The sequence below is a fragment of the Vicugna pacos genome, chromosome 13 (genome assembly GCF_048564905.1).
Source record: "Vicugna pacos chromosome 13, VicPac4, whole genome shotgun sequence".
Taxonomy (NCBI): domain Eukaryota; kingdom Metazoa; phylum Chordata; class Mammalia; order Artiodactyla; family Camelidae; genus Vicugna; species Vicugna pacos.
The window spans coordinates 12,089,830-12,108,904 of NC_132999.1; the positions used below are offsets into that span (position 1 = coordinate 12,089,830).

Here is a 19,075-nt window from a genome sequence, read left to right on the forward strand (position 1 = left end):
TCCCTAAAGTCACATTTCCTCATTAACAATTCAAACTCACGGGGAGATTGCAAAAGAGTCACAGGGCTGTTGAAGCTTTAAGTGACATACACATATGTGGTGCTCAGCTTGAGGTCTGGAGCTTGGTACTGCTGTATAAAGAGGTGCCTCAAGGGCAGTCATATGGAACCACACTCCAAGTCAGGCCCAGGAAACAGCAGGCATTTAATGGGCAATGGGCCAGAAGTACCCCACTCACCCAAAATTTCAGCTTAAGATTACAAGCACTAACTGTTCATCCATAACAGAAAGAACCTGAACGGTGCATTCAATGATCTAAGGGCTCAGAAGGTTGCTTCTAAACTTAGGATTGCCAACACCTATAGTAATAGCTTTATTTGCCAGTAATATTTTACTTTATTAGTGCTTTCAAACAGATTGATGTATTTGCTTATCTAAATTTTACAGACGTTACGGAGGACATAGAAACTGGAGCCAGTACAAGACCCCAGCCCAGCTTCTTGACTTCAAGGAACACATATCTTAAACGTAACTGACTCTACTGATAGAAATTCTGGCTGTGTGATCATTAAGGCTACCATATTTTGAACAAGCACTTTCCAAATACAAAGGAAAATGACCAGAGTCAATCCAAGGACACTGAACACTCCAAAAAGTCAACAAGACAGTAAGATATTCTACTCCTCAGCTCAATGGCCCCACTACATTTAGTCTTGCGCTTAAAATATCTTAAAAGTGTTCCATTATCCAAAATATTCCAAAGATGTTCTTTGGACAAGGTCAATTCCAAATTGCTTCAGCTACCTAATTTCCCATAAGCTCCAGGCAAACAGAACTACCCACCATTCACTGCCAATGTCCTGATTCAGGTCTAGATCCTAAAAGTAACTAGAACAAAGAGGGTACGGCTGAGTACCTTGGAGGTGGAGAGGGAGACAGGAACAGGTCATACAGACCCATGGAGTCACGATGAAAAGATGATGATTCATTCCAAATGAAAGGGAATCCACTGACCAGCTAGGCAAGGGAATCAGGTCATCTTTATGTAAGTTCTATTGAGATATAATAAACCGATCGTATTATATTAGTTTCAGGTGTACAACACAATGATTCTATAAATGTATATGACGCAAAATGATCACAAGTCTAGTTAACATACATCTCCACACAGTTACAATATTTCTCTTATGATGAAAACTTTTAAAATCTACTCTCCTAACAACTTGCAAATATACGATACTGTATAATTAACTTCAGTCACCATGATGTAATCATCCCTATATCTCACTTACTTTATAACTATAAGTTTGTACCTTTTGACCACCTTTTACTCATTTCTCCATCCTCTACCCTCTGCCTCTAGCAACCACCCATCTGTTCTCTGGATCTATGAGTTCAGTTTTGTTTTGTTTTTTGGATTCCACTTATAAGTAAGATCATATGCTATTTGTCTTCTTCTGTCTGGCTTATTTCACTTAGCATGATGTCCTCAAGGTCCATCCATGCTGTTGAAAATGGCAGAATTTCTTTCTTTTTCTGGCTGAATAATATTCACGTGTGTGTGTGTATACATATTCTTTATCCATTCATCTGTCAATGGACACTTAGCTTGTTCTCGTGTCTTGGCTATTGTGAATAATGCTGCAATGAAAATGGGGGTACATGTATCTTTTTGAGTAAGTATTTGCATTTTACATGGATAAATACCCAGAAATGGACTACTGGATCATATGGTAGTTCTATTTTTAATTTTTTGAGGAACCTCCATACTGTTTTCCATGGTAACTGTACCAATTTACATTCCCACCAAGAGTCCACAAGGGTTCCCTTTTTCCACATCCTCACCAACACTTGTTATTTCTTGTCTTTTTGATAACAGCCATTCTAACAGGTATGGGGTGATATCTTATTACTGCTTTGATTTGCATTTCCCTGATGATTAGTGATGTTGAGCACCTTTTTATGTACCTGTTGGTCATCTATATGACTTCTTTGGAAAAATATCTATTCAGATACTCCACCCATTTTTTAATTGGATTGATTATTTTTGTTTTTGTTCGTTTGTTTTACTATTGAGTTGCATGAGTTCTTTAATATATTTTGGATACTAACCAATCAAGACACATGATTTGCAAATGTTTTCTCCTAGACCATGACTGGTTAGTCAAGAAAATGAGATGATCTTACACAAATTTTTAAAAGTTCCTTCTGGCTGCTGTGCCAAGAACTAATTCCAGAATGATGAGTGAAGAAGAGTAGATTGTGGTGGGAAGCCCAGGAGATGGACACAATATAGCCATTCTGATTGGTTAGCCTTACAATATTCTTGCTTATCCATCAAGATTCTGTTCAAGTATCTGCTCATCTTAGGGCTGAATTGAGTTAAGCAGGTTAAACAAAATGTCTGCTGAAGTGTAAACTAGTTTAAAAGTTCTTCAGATCAAAAGAAAAATGCTTTTGGAATTCCTTGATATTTTTATATTCAGTTTAACTCTGATCAAGATTATTTTCATAAGCTCCTTTAAAGTGTAGTTATGTTTAGTTCATTTTCATAGTCCTATATGATTCTCTCCTCTACAGAGGGAGGATAGCAGAGGGTTCAGATTCAAAGCAGGGCATTTGGAGTCAGACAGATCTGGATTGAATTCCCTTACTCCACTACTTACTTGGGAGATTTACTCAACTTCCCTGAGCCTGTTCCTCCATCTGTAAAACGGGAATAACTTCTCCTCAAACAGATGAAATAAAGTTTTACCCACATAATGTAAGATGATTAGCTCAGTGCTTGTCACATAGCAGGTTCTCAGTAAACAATAAATGCTGCAAGGACAATATTATTGTCCTTCCAAGGCAGGGGTGGAAGACAGTTGCTATATAATGACTGGTAGGGCAGAACTACCTAGCATTCTCCTTAAAAGCAATACTGTGAACTGAACGTGAGTTAGCTCTACCACACAGAGCCTAAAGTCTGCAATGTATCATCTAAAGAGCCAAAGAGATAATGTCTAAATGCATGATTTCTTCCTTAAACAGAAAGTTCATCAGCCTGAACAACCAATAACTTATTTGTATAAATGCTTAATTTCATTTTATTATTGGCTCATCCTTATTTGATAGATAGAACATCAAGTTCAGCTGTAAACAGGGACACTTACATCTTCAGCACATTTTAATTTCCAGCATTCTATCTGAAATTCTGCCTATGCAATCATTGTAGCAAAATCATAATTGGGACAAGTAATTTCCAAATATAAAAGACAATGATCAGAGTCAATCCAAGGACTCCAAGTACTCTTAAAAAAACAATAACACAATAGAATATTCTTCTCTCTGACCTAATGTCTCTACTATATTTAATAATCTGTTTAAATCCTATTAGTGTTTCCCCATTTCTAAAGGATAAAATCCAATGCTATTTGGTAGGACCTATATGATCCTTTATGATCTGATTCCAACTATGTCATCTCCTCCAGCTCCCAAAAACCAGTTCAGCAACAGCCATCCACAGCTTTTCACTGTTCCCCAAAATAATCTGTTCCCTCATGCCACAATATCTTTGCACCTACTATTTCTTTTTGTTTGAAATTAATTCATTAAATACTTTGTTTGTTGACTATACTATACAATGATAGGTACACAGTGATAAACAAACAAAAACATGATTTCTGCACTTTCAGTCTTTTGACTGACAAGTAAACAAACAAATATACACATAATCACACATTAAGAAAGTGTTATGTGCATAATAAACAGAGAAGCATAATAGGGAATATCAGGAAGAGTTATATTTCATTGGCATAATCAGCAAAGACCTCTCTGAGGCAGTAAACTTGAATTTGGGACATGAAGGGTAGGAAGAAATAGCCTCACAAAGAACCTGGGGGCAAAGTAGAGCAGGTAAGGCAACAGCAGCTCAAAGGCTCTAAAGCAGGAAGGAACCTGGCATGGCCCAAGAACTGGATGGAATGAAAATGAGCAGGGGACCAAGATGCAGAAGATGACTTCTCAAGAATAAGTAGAAGCAAGATCATGAGCATTGGGAGCCTTGAAAAATTTAGACTTCATCCAAACTGAAATGGAAAGCCACCAAAAGGTTTAGACAAGAAGCTGAAATGATCTGATTCACTTTTTAAAGGATCACTTTGGCCTTCCAATGGAGTTATCCAGGGGGACAAGTGGAGAAGGGGAGAGCAGGGAGATCAGTCAAGAGGAAAACTGCCTGGCCTTCCCCACCAAGTCAGAATGATAGGCTCGTACTCAAATGCTAATTTCCCTTCCACAGAGAAATTAATTCCACCAAGTTCAACTTGACCTAAGTGGATCTTCTAAATGTATCTGATCTGAAATTCTTCAAAGGTATTAAAAAGGAAAAAACTCAAAAGAACTCATGTTTTAATTCAGTTTACCTTAAGTCAAAAATCAAGCGATTTTTCTTCTAATCTCCACAAACTCCTTTGAAGTGGGTTGATTTGATATTGAAATGGATTTCAATAGTCCTAAGGGATTCTCTGCACTTGGAGGTAAAACACCAAAGTAGGGGGAGGGTTTGTGGCCTTGTGCATGGCCATTACATATACAGACACCAAAGCTAAACTGCCGGGTTCAAATCTAACCTCTGCCAAAAAGAGTTTGGTAATCTTAACTACTCTGTGCCCTGGTTTCCTTATCTGCAAAATATGGACTAAACGAGTTAAAAATTTAAAGTACTGAAAATAGTGTGCCTGGTCCTTATTGCATATAGTACGTTGGCTAAAAACAATAATTATAAAATAAAATGGTCACACAAATTTTCTACTCACTAGCCACGGGATCTTGGACAAAGAATTAGAGTTTTCTGCAAGCCTCAGCACTTCCTCCCAGGTAAAACAGATACAGTAACAATACTATTTTTCTAATAGGATTGTTGAATATTAAAGGAAATCATGTATATGCTTGAAATACAGTATCTACCATAAAGTACCCAGAAAATGCTTACTGGTATCATTTTATCATCAAAGCTATTATATTATTGTGGGCAAGTTATAAATAGATTTGTCCACGTATGACTATAGAAATATTTTCTTTGGCCTAACTCCTGGATTCAAATACTGCCTTCTCCTTTAATAGCTGTATGACCTTGAAGAGGTTACTTAGTCTCTCTAAGAAACCTCTCTAAGCTGCAATTTCCTTACTTATATGGGAATTTATAATAGTACCTATTTTAAGAGCTTGTAAGGATTAAATGAGATAATACAAAACTGTAAAGCCCCAACACAGTAGCTATAATCACTCAGTAAATGTAAGCTATCATTACAATTACTATTATTATTTATACAGACCCAAATTTCCCTTAGAAAAGAATTAAATCTTCAGCTTCTTTTTTATCTGCATTCCCTTTACCCCTCCTCTCACCCACGATACTTGGATTCTCTTTAAATGCTTGCTAATAAACGTTCTCTTCACAAGTTCTATTTCCTAAGATAAGGGGGGGCGGGGGAGGGAGTGGTTAAGGTCAAACACAGACCCCTTTAACCTATACAAACCTGGAAAAATATACAGTGAATTTCAATTGTTCCAAAAACAGAAGTTTAAAGTGAAATTTCTTTACCAATACAGAAGTCTAAAGTGGTATTTCTTTAAGTAAGATTTTAATACTAAAGGTCCCATATGGGTGACAGAAAAACTAACTCTAATTCGCCAACAATTTAGAAGTCTCATTCTGGCTCAGCTCAAGCCATCAACCAGGCTGCCAGGGTTAAGCAGCGTGGCTGAATTAAGTAAACATTGAACCAGCCAAGGAACAAATAATTGACATAAACCAAGGTAGGGGTGAGATTCTCTTACTCCCAACGTTAAGAATGTAAGGAAAAATAAATAAGGAAACAGGCACAAGGTGGCACTGGTGCAGGTACATGCTGCGGCGAATGAATTTTCTCCCAGAGATGGGGAGAAAGAAAGGACCACAAGGCTGAGAAGGTCAACAATGAAAGAGCAAACGCGAGTAGTAGTAAAGGCAGCCTCTAGGCCACGGCCGACGCGTGAGGGACGACCTCCCTGGGCTGTCGTGAACCGCCACACCACTAATTTTATACATAAACCAGGAGAAGAAAAGACTCACATTTCCCAGAGGAAAATTCCTAATGGAATGGCTTATATCCTGGGACTCTGCAAACGCGTGCTCTACCTGCTGGGCAGCAGAGCCGTGCAACAGGGCTGGGATTACGGTTCTGTGCACATACGGCCAGCGGCCGTGGGTTAGGCCGTCCCCGGTTCGGCTGTCTGCGGGTTCCGCTGATCGTGGGTTCCGCAGTTTGTGGGTTCCGCTGGCCGCGGATCAAAAAGTTTAAAATAATAATAATAAAAAATAAAATCCAGAAAGTTTCCCAAAGCAGAACTTGAATTTGCCACATGCTGGCAACTATTTACTTTGTATTTACAACTATCTACATAAAATGTACATTGTATTAGTTATAAGTAATCTAGAGGTGTTTTAAAGTATATGGAAGGCCGTGCAGAGGTTATATGCAAATTCTACGCCGTTCTATGAAAGGAACTCGAGCATCCTCAGATTTTGGCATTGATCGGCAGGGGTAGTGGAACCAGTCCCCAGTGTGTATGTGGATACCTGGATACCAAAGGATCACCGGACTAGCTAATGATCTCTTCAACACCTGCATTTGTACTCTGCCATAAAAAAGAATAAAATAATGCCTTTGCAGCAACATGGATGGGCCTAGCGATCGTCATTCAAAGTAAATTAAGCCAGAAAGAGAAAGAAAAATACCATATGATATCACTCATATCTGGAAGCTTAAAAAAAAAAAAGACACTATGAACTCATCTACAAAACAGAAACAGACTTGCAGATATAGTACAAAATCTTATGATTACCAGGGAAAGGGGGTGAGAATGGATAAATTTGGGAGTTTGAGATTTACAAATGTTAGCCACTATATATAAAAATAGGTTAAAAAAAGTTTCTTTTGTATAGCACAGGGAACTGTGTTCAACATCTTGTAATAACCTTTAATGAAAAAAAAACATGAAAACCCATGTATGTACGTATATGTATGACTGTACACCAGAAATTGACACATTGTAATTGTACTTCAATTTTAAAAAAATAAAAATAAAAAAACACAACACCTGTGCTGGGGAAGGGCTGGGAGGCCAAAGATGAAGGTGGGAAATCAGAAAAGGGCTCCACAATAAAGGCACAGATATAGAGTCAGGAGAAAGCAAAAGGGAAAGCTTTAGAGATTTATTTTCTTTTTTATGCCGATATGAGCCTATACACAGATTAGATCAGCAGTTTCCAATACTTTTTGTTACTTATTAAAATCCTAAATAAGGCTATGAATCATCAACATGAAAAAAAAAAAAGCTATCATCTTTCACCAGGCATCATTCTCCCCATCCCTAATCCTTAAATAATGACTTTTCAAATATGAGACTAAGTCAATAATTAAGACAGTGAACTCTAGCACTAACGCATTAACTTCCATGACCAAGGACAGTGTAATCTGACTACAGAAGCTGTTTCTTGCACCCCCAGATCTCCTTGTTTGCCTGCAGAGAAATGGGGGCGGGGTGGGGTGGAGGACAGAGTGAGAAAGGGGTTAACATACAGTCAGCAGGAACTAAATTCTCGGTTTATAAATCATCATAAACTGATTCTGAAACTGATTTGAAAGAAACAGAGTTACCAGAAACACAGGAGGGATGCCACCAGTGACAAGTTCATTTCAGACCCAACCCCTTGCTGTCAGGCAGGAAGGCACGTGCATTTCAACACTCTTAGTGGCCTGAGCCCCAGGGCATCAGAAAGCCTGAGAACAATGGAAGCAGAAACCAAATGATTACAATGCCTAAAAAGCTAATTAGAATGTACTTGACTTAAATCTCTAAATTGACTTAAATTTCGAGCCAGTTTTTGTTGGGTATACTTGGGTTTGGAGCCTTCCATAACTGAGCAGCTATTCAGCAAGATGTAGTACTGCAGGGCTATTTGATGTGTGGTTGGACCACAGATAGGCATCACCAGCATCACCCGGGGACTTGTCAGAAATGCAAATTCTTGGACCCCAGCCCAGACCTACAGAATCATAAACCCTGAGGGTGGGGTTTAACAATCTCTGGTGAAACAAGCCCTTCAGGGGGTTCTGATGCAGTCCAAGTTGAGCAGCACTGTGGTCAGCTTATCTGTGAGAAGCAACAGACTTAGGGACCAGGATTTGGAGTCTGAATTCCAGGCCCACTATGTGGCTTTGGGGAGTTCTTTATCCTCTCCAGGCTTCAGTCTTCTCTTCCACATAGAGTGCTTGGCTCCATACTCACTAAATATCTCTGACATTCATGGTGTACAGCCCCAGGTGTGAGTACCCCCACCACCCCCGACCCTGGCTCTTATAGTCTGTACTAAGAACTCAACAGTCCAGCATAAGCGGTGACACACTTTATCTGTAAAGAGACAGTAAATATTTCAGCCTTTGCAGGCCAAACAGTCTACATGATAACCTCTAACTCTGCCACTACAGCATGAAAGCACACAAAGACATTAAGAAATGAACAAGAATGGCTATATTCCAGTAAAACTTTATTTAGGGACACTTATATTGGAATTTCATTTTCACATCATGAAATCTTTTGGTTTTTTTTTTTTTTGTTTGTTTGTTTCCATGATGTTAAAAGGCAAAAACCAATCTCACTTGAGAGCTATTACATAAACAGACGGCCAGCAGGATTTGGCCCAAGGGCTGTTAGTTTTCGGACCATGGTCAGGAATTTTCTGACATTAGCAAAGTTGTTAAGCTATATGAACCAGTTTCCTTATCTGTCAGATGAAAGTAATAATGCCCATCCTGCAATCTTGTCGTGAGATAACAAATATATGTAAAATATCTGGCAGCCTGCCTGCCAGAGAGAAGGCCCTCAGCAAATGGCACCTGCTGTCATAATTATAATGAAATGTTCATCTCATGAAAAAATGCTAACACTCTATGATTCAGGAAAACTAGGTGTAGCAGGACAGAGCTGCAACGTAGAAGTGCAGGCAAGCAAAGCAGAGCTGCAGGTTTACAAACTGATTTGCTCTAAGCACCACTGGGCATACGTCTATTGGCATACTGTTGAATTTAGAGACACAAATAAACAGTGAAGAAATAAGAAAACTGCACAAAGGAACTTCAATCACCTTACTCTCTCAACTTAAAAAAGACATGTGGTTTTTTCTGGATGTCTAAATTGCTGCCATATGTGTTCCGCTCTCTTAGAGCAAAGGAACTTTACAAATAAAAGTGTATAAAGTCTGTCTCTGACCTCAAGGCCTCCAGGAGTTCACACTACCACACTGAGACCAAAGCAGCACTCCTCTGGGAGAAGTCACAGCTGCTCAACATCTGGAGGGGGTGCCAATTGGGCTCAGGATATGGAAAAGCTTAGGACTCCATTTCAGATGCAATATCAAGGGCTCATCAAAGGTTCAGATCTGTGTCCCTGGGTCTGGCACTCATTACTTACTCTTCATTTGCTTTTTTTTTTGGTCATCAAAAGTCTGACCAAAAGAGGTGTTCTCCCCTTCAGATCCCTAACCAGTAAGTAATCCTTTCCCCCTGCCTCTAACAGTTATTGTCTGTAAGTTTAGCAGTCTCTAAGAGGCCTATAAGTTTAGTATGGTGTTAAGGATGAATACCTGAATGAACACACTGTCCAATACAGTAACCACTATCCACAGTTGGCTGTTGAGCACTTGAAACATGGCTGGTGTGACTGATGAACCACATTTATTTCATTTTATTTTACTTAAATTACATCTTAAAACTGATACTCCGTGCAACTCTTGGAAAACCCGTAAGCATCTTTGGAGCAATTTGCAAATGTGAATCTACTTTTTCAACTCTACATGTTGTAAAGTCTAAACACAGATCAAGTATTTGTGATGAAAATTTAGCATCCAAATTGAGATATACTAAGGGCAAAATATACACAGAAATTTGAAGACTTATGAAAAAAGAATATAAAGAGTTCATTAATAATTTGATATTGGTTACATATTGAAAAGGAAACGTTTTTGATATATTGGGTTAAATCAAATGTATTATTAAATTCTGCCTGTTTCTTTTTGCTTTCTTTTTTTTTTAAGTGGCTCTTAGAAAATGTAAAATTGCCTAAGTGGTCCACATTATATTTCTACTGGACAGCACTGCTACAGAGCATTGAATAAAGGTATTGTCATCATTACTCAGATTCATCACAAAGCTGGACATGGACTCAGAGCCAGTGTAGTTCAGACCTCTGCAAACTACAGTCCTCTTCCTGCCCACACCCTACAAAACAGCCCTTCCTTCCTGGTTACCACTTTCCCTGGTTGATAAGGCAAACCCTTCACAGAGAGAGATTTTCACTGCTCTTTCTTTAGAATCAAGCACACTGGTGGGGCCAACAACACCAGGACTTGAAGCCCTGCTCTCTGCAGGTGTGTAATCCCACTTGTTCCAATGAGGGGAATCATCCCAGGACAGTCATCTTGCTCATTCCAATCCTTAAAACCTAAGATGAGCTCCATACGCACACTTTAATCCCACAGTCTGACTCATTCCCAGTGCAGAACATACACATTTTACTTCCAGCTCCCTTGAGATTGTGACCTTCTCCAAGCAAGATGGAAACAGGGCTTTCATAACTGACCAAAGAACTTTTTCTTTTGTGTCTGGTAAATGCACCCCTAATAACTTTCCTAGGAAATGAAAGAGCCTTTGAAATTAGAGAGAAGCCTCTTCCAGAAAAGGATTTTACATGCAAGAGTTTTCAGACCTGAATAAATAAATATTAAGATATGATTGAATGGATGTGGGTGCACATTTTGATTTATATCTACTATGTCCATGCAGAGACACACATTTTTTTGACACAAACATTACAATGACTTAAGTACAAGAACCTGTCTTTTCCTGGCCCCTGAACAATCTCTTTAGGAGTTAACTTTCCCCCACTTTCCCAAGACCCAGATGTTGTGAGCCCCCACCCCTCTGCATCACACAGGAAATGAGAGCAAAGCCTGGACACATGGGGTGAGGGCAAAAGGCTCTCTGACAATGTTACCTACCCTGAGGCTGCTGTTTCTTGAAGTCTCTGGATACCTTAGGCCAAGATCTCTGATTTAGTGACTTTAAATCAATTTAAAATCAGAACCAGAGCTTACTCTCAGTTCCTGAGTTGAGCAATAAAGAACACAATAGTGAAAGAACGGATATTCTCTTCACCTCATTTGAGCCATTTTCTTCAACTACCTTCTTGCTGACAAACCTTGACAAAGCTGCTAACAAGGAAGGGAATTAACCAATTTGGGGTTTAGCTCCTCTCCCTTTCCAGGCTCTGGTGGAAGTGCTAATTGGCAGTAAAATGCGTAAAAGGTGTACATTAGAACGGCCAGGGACTAACAGAATCTGAATAATCCATAAACTGAATAATGAGCCTTTTAATAACCGAGAGCTAACTGCAGCTTTCTGTAATGGGATGCTGGTAGCGCTTGTAAATCTACTCTCTCCAATTAGAAAAATGCCTTCCTCCACCTTTCCCTGAATCCAAGAAACAGCGAACTCATCCAATTCCCAGCCCTCAGGCAGAAGCCTGTGTGAAATTCTCACAAACAGATAAAAAGTTTCCTCCTGGGGAGGAGCTATGATAACTTTCCACAGTCATTGGCTGGAAAGCTTAATGGACTTCCTCTGCTCTCCTCAAATCTATACCCTTCTTTCTCCCACCAGTCCCCAAGCTAGGTTTCCTTGATTCAAGCTGTTATCTAATTGTTAATAACACCGATAACAGTTTTGCCATGTGCGTACAGTGCATTCTGCTTTGCAAAGTGCATTCATGAGCTTTATCTCCTTTGGATTCCAGCACCACCCTGGGGGTGATCCTGGTTGGGCAGCCTGAAGCTTCTATAATTTATGTGGGGCTCTTTAAGAAAATGAATATAAAATTATAAACACAGAAATGCCAGAGTCTCTTCCCAGAGCCTTGGAGGGGCCCTGAAGTTTGGCTTAAGGGTAAATCCAACACTGTACCACTCCTCTCCTTCACTCCCACCTTCAAAGGGACATGGGGATTTCTCAGGAGAAGGGGAGGGGGTGATCACAGGACTTGCCCAGGGTCAAAAGGCTATTATTGTTCAAGGCAGAATTGGAACCTTCTTATTTCCCCAGTCTCTGCAGCCCCTCTATATCCTCTGGTTCCTCTGTCACAAAGGAAGCTCTGAGGAAGGAACCAATAAAAACAGCACAGCGAAAAATAATCCTCACCAAGAGGATGTAAGGAAGCTGTCTAGACTGAGTGTTGCCTGGGTAGTGGATGCTGAAATAAACTCAAAGCCCAGACAAACATTCACTGAATCGGCACTGAAGGTAAAAGATGACACACTACAACACCACCCAGAGCCTTCATCACTCACTAACCGTAGGACCTGGGATAAGTTACTCAGCTTCTGTGAACCTCAGTATCTTCATTCGTAACAAAAGTTTACATGAGATGATATACGTAAATCACTGGGCACAGGACCCAGCCTGGACGCTCTCGGTGTTCAATAAATAGCAACTGTTATCGCTGCCAATGTTCTCAGCTCCCCCGAAGACCAATGCTTTCACATGGTCAACTCATTCCCCAAAGTGTGCTAATGGAAGTTGCAAAAGCATCTGCTCAGTCACCGTAAGCATGAAAATTAGGCCAGGCCACTACTGAGACTTCAGCATTCTTAGGGCAGCAGAAAGAAATGTCATAGCAGATTTATTAAACACAGTGCCTTGTCTGTTCCTACTTGCTGGGCTTATCTTGGAGTTTCAGGTTTACAATCTGCATACCTGTGAAGTTTCTATGGCTTTCCAGTCTCAGTGAAGCCATATTATTTTCCAATCCTTGGAGACCTCACAGTTTGAGAACCACAAATCGTGGTTATGGGTGTTGGGGGTTTGTTTTTTGCTTTTGCTTTTTGTTTGTTTGTTTGTTTCTATTAACCGAGGGAACCAAAATGATCATAACAAAAGATAAAACACTCTTCTACTTTCCTTCTTTCTTCCTTCCAGTCCAGTTCTCTCTCTTCCCTCCCTCCAGATTTCAAACTGGCTCCAGATTTTATAGCAGAAGCAGTAATAGATCTAAAAGAAACTAACTGAGAAGAAACTTAAGGAGCAAACTAATAAACTCTAATCTGCTTGCTATATGTTAGAGTGAAAAACTCATGATATGTCCATGAAGAATTTAGCTGTTCGTAGAGGAGGGCTCAGGTCTATAAGTGGCATCTCAAAAAATTACATCATTTACACATTTAAGACTTAGGGAACCCTCTACTGACAGTCAGGTTATTTGTTATGGGTATCAAGTTGAATAAGACAAGGCCTTTTCTGCCCCCAAGATTCAATTAGGTAACTACCAACACAATCATCCATATACTCCCATAGCACTCGGTGTACCTTTCTTCTCACTGAGTTAGTAACCCTACTTAGGGGCAGGAACAGTATTCATTTACATGTGCTTAGTAAACACTAGCTGACTGACATACCAAAGGCCCCTGTGCTTTATAAGTTCGTAGTAAAACAAACAAATTGGGCATATAAACAGCTAACTAACAGTACAGGCTAATACCTGTTGCAACACAGACAAGAACCAAACCATGGGGCCACAGAGGAAGCTTGCAGAGGCAGGGGAAGGCTAGACCACAGATGTGACTCAGGAGTTGAAAGATAAGCTTAACTCTGTCAGCGGAGGAACAATGACAGCAGAGGGAATTTCCCATACAGAATACAGTACGTACAATAACAACTAATAGCTACTAACCACCAAGGACTTATATGCCAGGTTCTAGTCTCCAGAAATCAGTTCATTTATTCCTCATAACCTTAAGAAGCAGGCACCATTTTGCTCCCATTTCACAGATGAGGAAACTGAGGCTTAGATATTTCACTGCTGGAACAGATTAGTCAACATCAGAGCCCAAGATCTCAATCCCTATAATATACTACATAGGCACAAAGCCAGGAAAGGAGGTACTACATCTACAGACTTGGGATATGTTTAGATAAGTGTCGGGATCATGGGTAAGAGAGTAGGAGATGGTGAAGCCAAATATGTGGGCAGGGGCCAGATTCTAAAGGAACTTGAATGCCAAGCTAAATAGCTGGGCTTATCCCACAGGGGCTGGGGAGCCAAGACAAGCATTTAAGCCTACAAATGGCTTGATCAGCACTGCACTTTAGCACAATACTCTGAGAGTGATGTGGAAGATAGGCAAGATTATGAGGACCCTGAAGGAAAGAAGGCTGTTTCAAAAGACAGATCAAATACTAGGTTCTGGACAAGACAGAGGGCATAAGGATAGAGAATAATAGGCAGATTTTTTTCCCCTCAGATAGAACTGATACAATATGGTGAAGGATGAGGTCTGGGGCAGGAGGGGAGAGTAAATGAGAAGACACCAAGTCCGTAACTTGATACCAACCAATTGATCCATCCAATTTCCCATCAATCAAGAGAAATGTTATACAAGGGCAGGTGACTGTTAGAGAAGAGAAGAGTAGCTTAGTTCTGCACCCACTGTGTTACTGTCTAACTGCTTCAAGTTCCTAAGTCTCATTAACCTGACAAAACCATAATCTTCTCCAAGGCAGAAATAATTCACAAGTGTCTTGTGTCCACATGTCCCCTCAGTATCCATTTCAGTACTGAATATCAAAAAAAAAAATTAAAAACTTAAAAATAAAACCCTTAATACAACTCACTAAATATTTGTTAAATATCAAAGCTGTACAAGACACTGTGCTCAAAAAGTACCTGACCAAAGGCAGAAATCATAAAAGAAAATATAAACAGGTTTTATGACAGAAGATTTTAAAGTATCTGTAATTTACAAGAGAAGAAAAGCAAGCGGCTTCTATAAATTTAAGTTTTACTTCGCTAGTAACCAAATAAATACAAATTAAATATCTTTTTTGTCTATCAAATTTCAAAGGCTTTTTTCCCCTCCAAATGCTACGGTTTATTTATTTATTTTTTTGAAGTATAGTCAGTTACAATGTGTCAATTTCTGGTGTACAGCATAATGTCCCAGTCATGTATGTGTGTGTGTGTGTATATATATATATGTGTGTATATATATATGTATTTGTTTTTATATTCTTTTTCATTAAGGGTTGTTACAAGATATTGAATATGGTTCTCTGTGCAAAAATGGATAATAAGATCTACCTCAAAAATTTGTTGAGATTAGTTTTTGTCCACAGAATAAAGTTGACTCTGTCTCAAAAGTTATCCTTCTAAAACACAAGCTTCTTCACAATAAATCCTATTCGGTCTCCAAAATACAGCTCCAATATTATAAGTGGGAAGCCTGCCTTGATTACCTAATGAGAGGGCTCATTGCTCTCCCCTTCCGTGCTTCTGTTATGTCTTCCACAGATCTGTATTATTCTTCACATTGTAACATAAATATTCATTTACTTTTCCATCTCCATACTAAGCCAGTTAAGAATGGAGTCAATGGCTTATGCATCCTGTGTCGCCAACACTAAGTCCAGGGCCAGTACATGGCAGAAAATGTTTCCCTGAGGGGAGGGTATAGCTCAAGTGGCAGAGCATATGTTTAGAATGCACAAGGTCCTAGGTTCAATCCCCAGTACCTCCATTAGAAAATAAGTAAATAAATAAACCTAATTACCTCTACCCCACCCCCCCAAAAAAGAAAATGTTTCATTAAATAGAACAACAACAGTGTATCATTTTACCCTCACAAAACCCTATCAGGCATTTTACAACTTGGGATTGATTGAGGTTCAAGTTGCAGTGACTGTCTAAAATCATATACAGGAGACAAAGCTTGCACTTAATCCAGGTCTCTGGACTCTCCACTCCACTATGCATGACTTTTCAGGGGAAAAGGCCCACCACAGGCCATCAAGAATACAAATGCACACAGGTACTTTGTTTCTCAAAATGGTAAGAACTCTGAATGGCATCAGGGCATCTTAGAAAGTCATTACCCAGGAAAGTACAGGGAACAGAGTTAAAATACATAGAAGAGTGGCAGATCTGGATCTAAATCCAGGCTCACTCTGTCCTTAATCCTGTTCCTTTGAGTGAATCTTTTAAACTCAGGAGCCTCAGCTTCCTCATCTGTAAAATGGGATTTTAAACAGTGATACTCACCTTGCAGGGTTTTATGTATGAATAAAAGTTATGTGAAATGGGCTGAGGATATAGTAAAGGCTAATTAAATTGTAGTTATTATTATATGTCAGAAATAAATGGCATATATTGAATGCCTGGGCCACAAGTATTTTCCATATCATATATTATTTCATCTCAACAGCAACCATGTGGTGCTATCACTTTAATCTTATATTGAGAAAACTGAGACTCAAAGACACTTAAGTAACTTGTCTGAGGTCACACAGGTAGTTCTTGGCAGAGCCTGCACTCAGACCAAGATCTTTCTGAGTCCAAAGCCTTTTGCTCTTTGCAATTTACCTGTCTGCACCCCTGAATAGTCTCAGTGGAGAAAAAACAAGGAGGAATCAGATATGCCCCAAATGTCTGAGGTCAGTGAGAGGGGCTGGAAAGGAAAGATTGGATCAGATTCATGTGAAGCTTGGGATGTGTATTAAAAATGTTTGGAACATGTACAAGATGAGGCAGGGGAGAAACCAAAAGGGAAGAAGAGAGCCAACAATAAATGTCATGCTCCTCAACTTCCCTTTCAGCTAATAATACAATAAATAGTAGAGATGACTCATATTCATATTTCAGTCCTTCTGCGGAGTCCCCAAGGTAAAAATCCCATACTGTAATGCCAGTGTGTTATTTCCTTTTGATCTTGCTATCATTATGTCCTAGAAAATGTTTCAAAACCAAACAGAGGAAGTTCAGAAAAGTCACAGGAAATACCTGATCTCCTTCACTCTTAGAAATGGAAACAAACTCTATGAGGTTAGTCTCTTATTTGCATCATTAACACCAAGGCATGTTGGAAGAGGATTCAGATAACTAATACAGCGGTAGATGGCTTCAAATCATCCTACAGAAAAACAAATGTTCTTTCAAAATAACCCAACAACAACGAAAAAGTGATTTCAGTGTTTTCCTCTGTTATACACAGCTCCCCCTAAACTTCGAACAAATAGGCCTTTGCATTCTCCAGTCAAGGCCCAGGAAACTTTCATGCTATGAATGTTTTTGACTCATGCAGTTAGGAGTCAGGTTAGGCACAAACAGAAACAGTAGTGCAGAAAAACACAAACAAACAAACAAACAAAGAAAACTATCCCTATGGAGTGAAAAGTTCTCAAGTGAGGAACTCATACCAAGTCCTCCCACCTGGTGCCACAAGGCTGTGAACCCAGAAAGGTGCTCAGTCCAGGCTAAGAAAGCAGACTTGGAGAAAGAAAACTCAACAAAGAAGGGGTGGCTGAGAAGACTCTGATAGGGAGTGAAATAATTTTATCTGTTTAAATTTATGAGCAAAAAAAGGCTTAAGATTCTCTCCTAATAAATACATCTTCCTGTGAACTTTTCCAAAGTATAACTACTGGCATATAGTGTTAGCAGATCTCACAGAAAACTCATTCCTAAGGGACTACCTGTAAACTCTTAAGTTTCTGTCTTCACATGATTAAATCAGAACCCTCCTGTGCTCATTCTCACCCCCATTCAAAGCGCTATACCCGTCTGCACCAACAACCTATGCCCAGCCTCTCCTCTGCGTGGCCCCAGAAAAGCCTCAGGCAACGGAGCCGCGGGACCCGCGGGAGAACATCTCCCCTCCCTGCCATCCCCATTATTCGGCACACAGCCCTGCTCTCCCCTGGAGCCAACAGTCTGCAGCTCCTTCAAAGCAGGCGCGAGCAGGCAGGAATGGTGGGAAGAGAAGCTGTGCCAGCTGCATGTTTCAGAATCTCCCTCCATATGCATTTGCCAAAGGAACAAAAAGAAGATCAATGCCAGGAAAAGACAACTGAGATGAGGATGCGGTGGGACCACGGCTGACTCCGCGCCTCTTAGCAGCAAGAGCCTCTTAGCAGCCAACCACGCGTCTGAGCCACAGATCCGAGTCGTTACCTTCAGGATGCAGGCCATGGCGCTCCGCCGGCCCTCCTGCCACCGAGCAGCGGGCGCGCCTGGGTCAGGGGCAGTCCCGGCGATAGGCTGGAGGCTGGTACCGCGGCAGGACCGCTCCAGCCCACATTCCCGCAGATCCAAATAAGGGGACCGCGGTGAGAGCTGCGCGGGCACAGGCCCCGCCCCCCGAGTGGTGGCCCCGCCCCGGCCCCGTCCACTGGCGGGCGGCCCGCGAGGCCCCGCCCCCGGGTCACGTGCCGTCCCTGGCGCCCCTGGCTGCCCCTCGGTGTTGGCTACTTTTTCTTTTCTCCTTTTTTTGTGTAAATGTTCAACGTATAGAAAGTCGTTCACCAGCAGGCTGGGATCTGCGTCCCGCTGGGAAGAGAAAGCAGCCTTTTCTTCTCCTCAATTCGGTCTCCTCTAACAGATCAGAGAACTCCTAGCAAACACTTCACACTTTTAAAAGTTAAGTAGGTTTGGAATCACCCCTCTACAGGCTTTGGGTACATCAAAGGATTCTTCAAAAGTAGCAGGCGAAATTCTTCCTCGGCTGTTTACGAACAGAGGCTTCACTCTGCTTAAAAACTCTGTGATGGGATTATCTGAAATTAATAATCTGCCATTAATAAGGGAGCACAAATATCTATCAATGAAAGATGCCATGAGCCTTATACTGTGCATGAGGTACTTTGCTTGTAAGTGCGCATACACACACACACACACACGCATGTATATGTATATGTATATGTATATGTATATGTATATATAATGCATTGCTCTTTTCTGCTTTAAGCTTGTATTTATGAAAATGTGTGCATACATAAATGTACTGTAAATAGAATAAATGAAAATATGGTATATTCTCATATATGTATATTAATTTGTGTGTGTATATGTGTGTATATATACATATATATATATAAAGTCCATTCACAGGACTTTGCTCTTTCCTGCTACAAGTTTAGAATTTGAAGAATTTTGTGGCAACTTCAGCAAC

General features: G+C 40.2%; 1 protein-coding gene across 1 annotated transcript in view; it reads right to left on the reverse strand.

The window, feature by feature from the left end:
- Positions 1 to 18,217, reverse strand: part of ST6GALNAC3 (ST6 N-acetylgalactosaminide alpha-2,6-sialyltransferase 3) — a 313,387-nt gene extending 295,170 nt beyond the window's left edge. Inside the window, exon 1 of the mRNA XM_031683503.2 lies at positions 18,079 to 18,217. Within this exon, the coding sequence (XP_031539363.2) occupies positions 18,079 to 18,096 (18 nt within the window). The 5' untranslated portion in view covers positions 18,097 to 18,217. The remainder of the gene's footprint in view (positions 1 to 18,078) is intronic.
- Between the last annotated feature and the right edge of the window lie 858 nt (positions 18,218 to 19,075).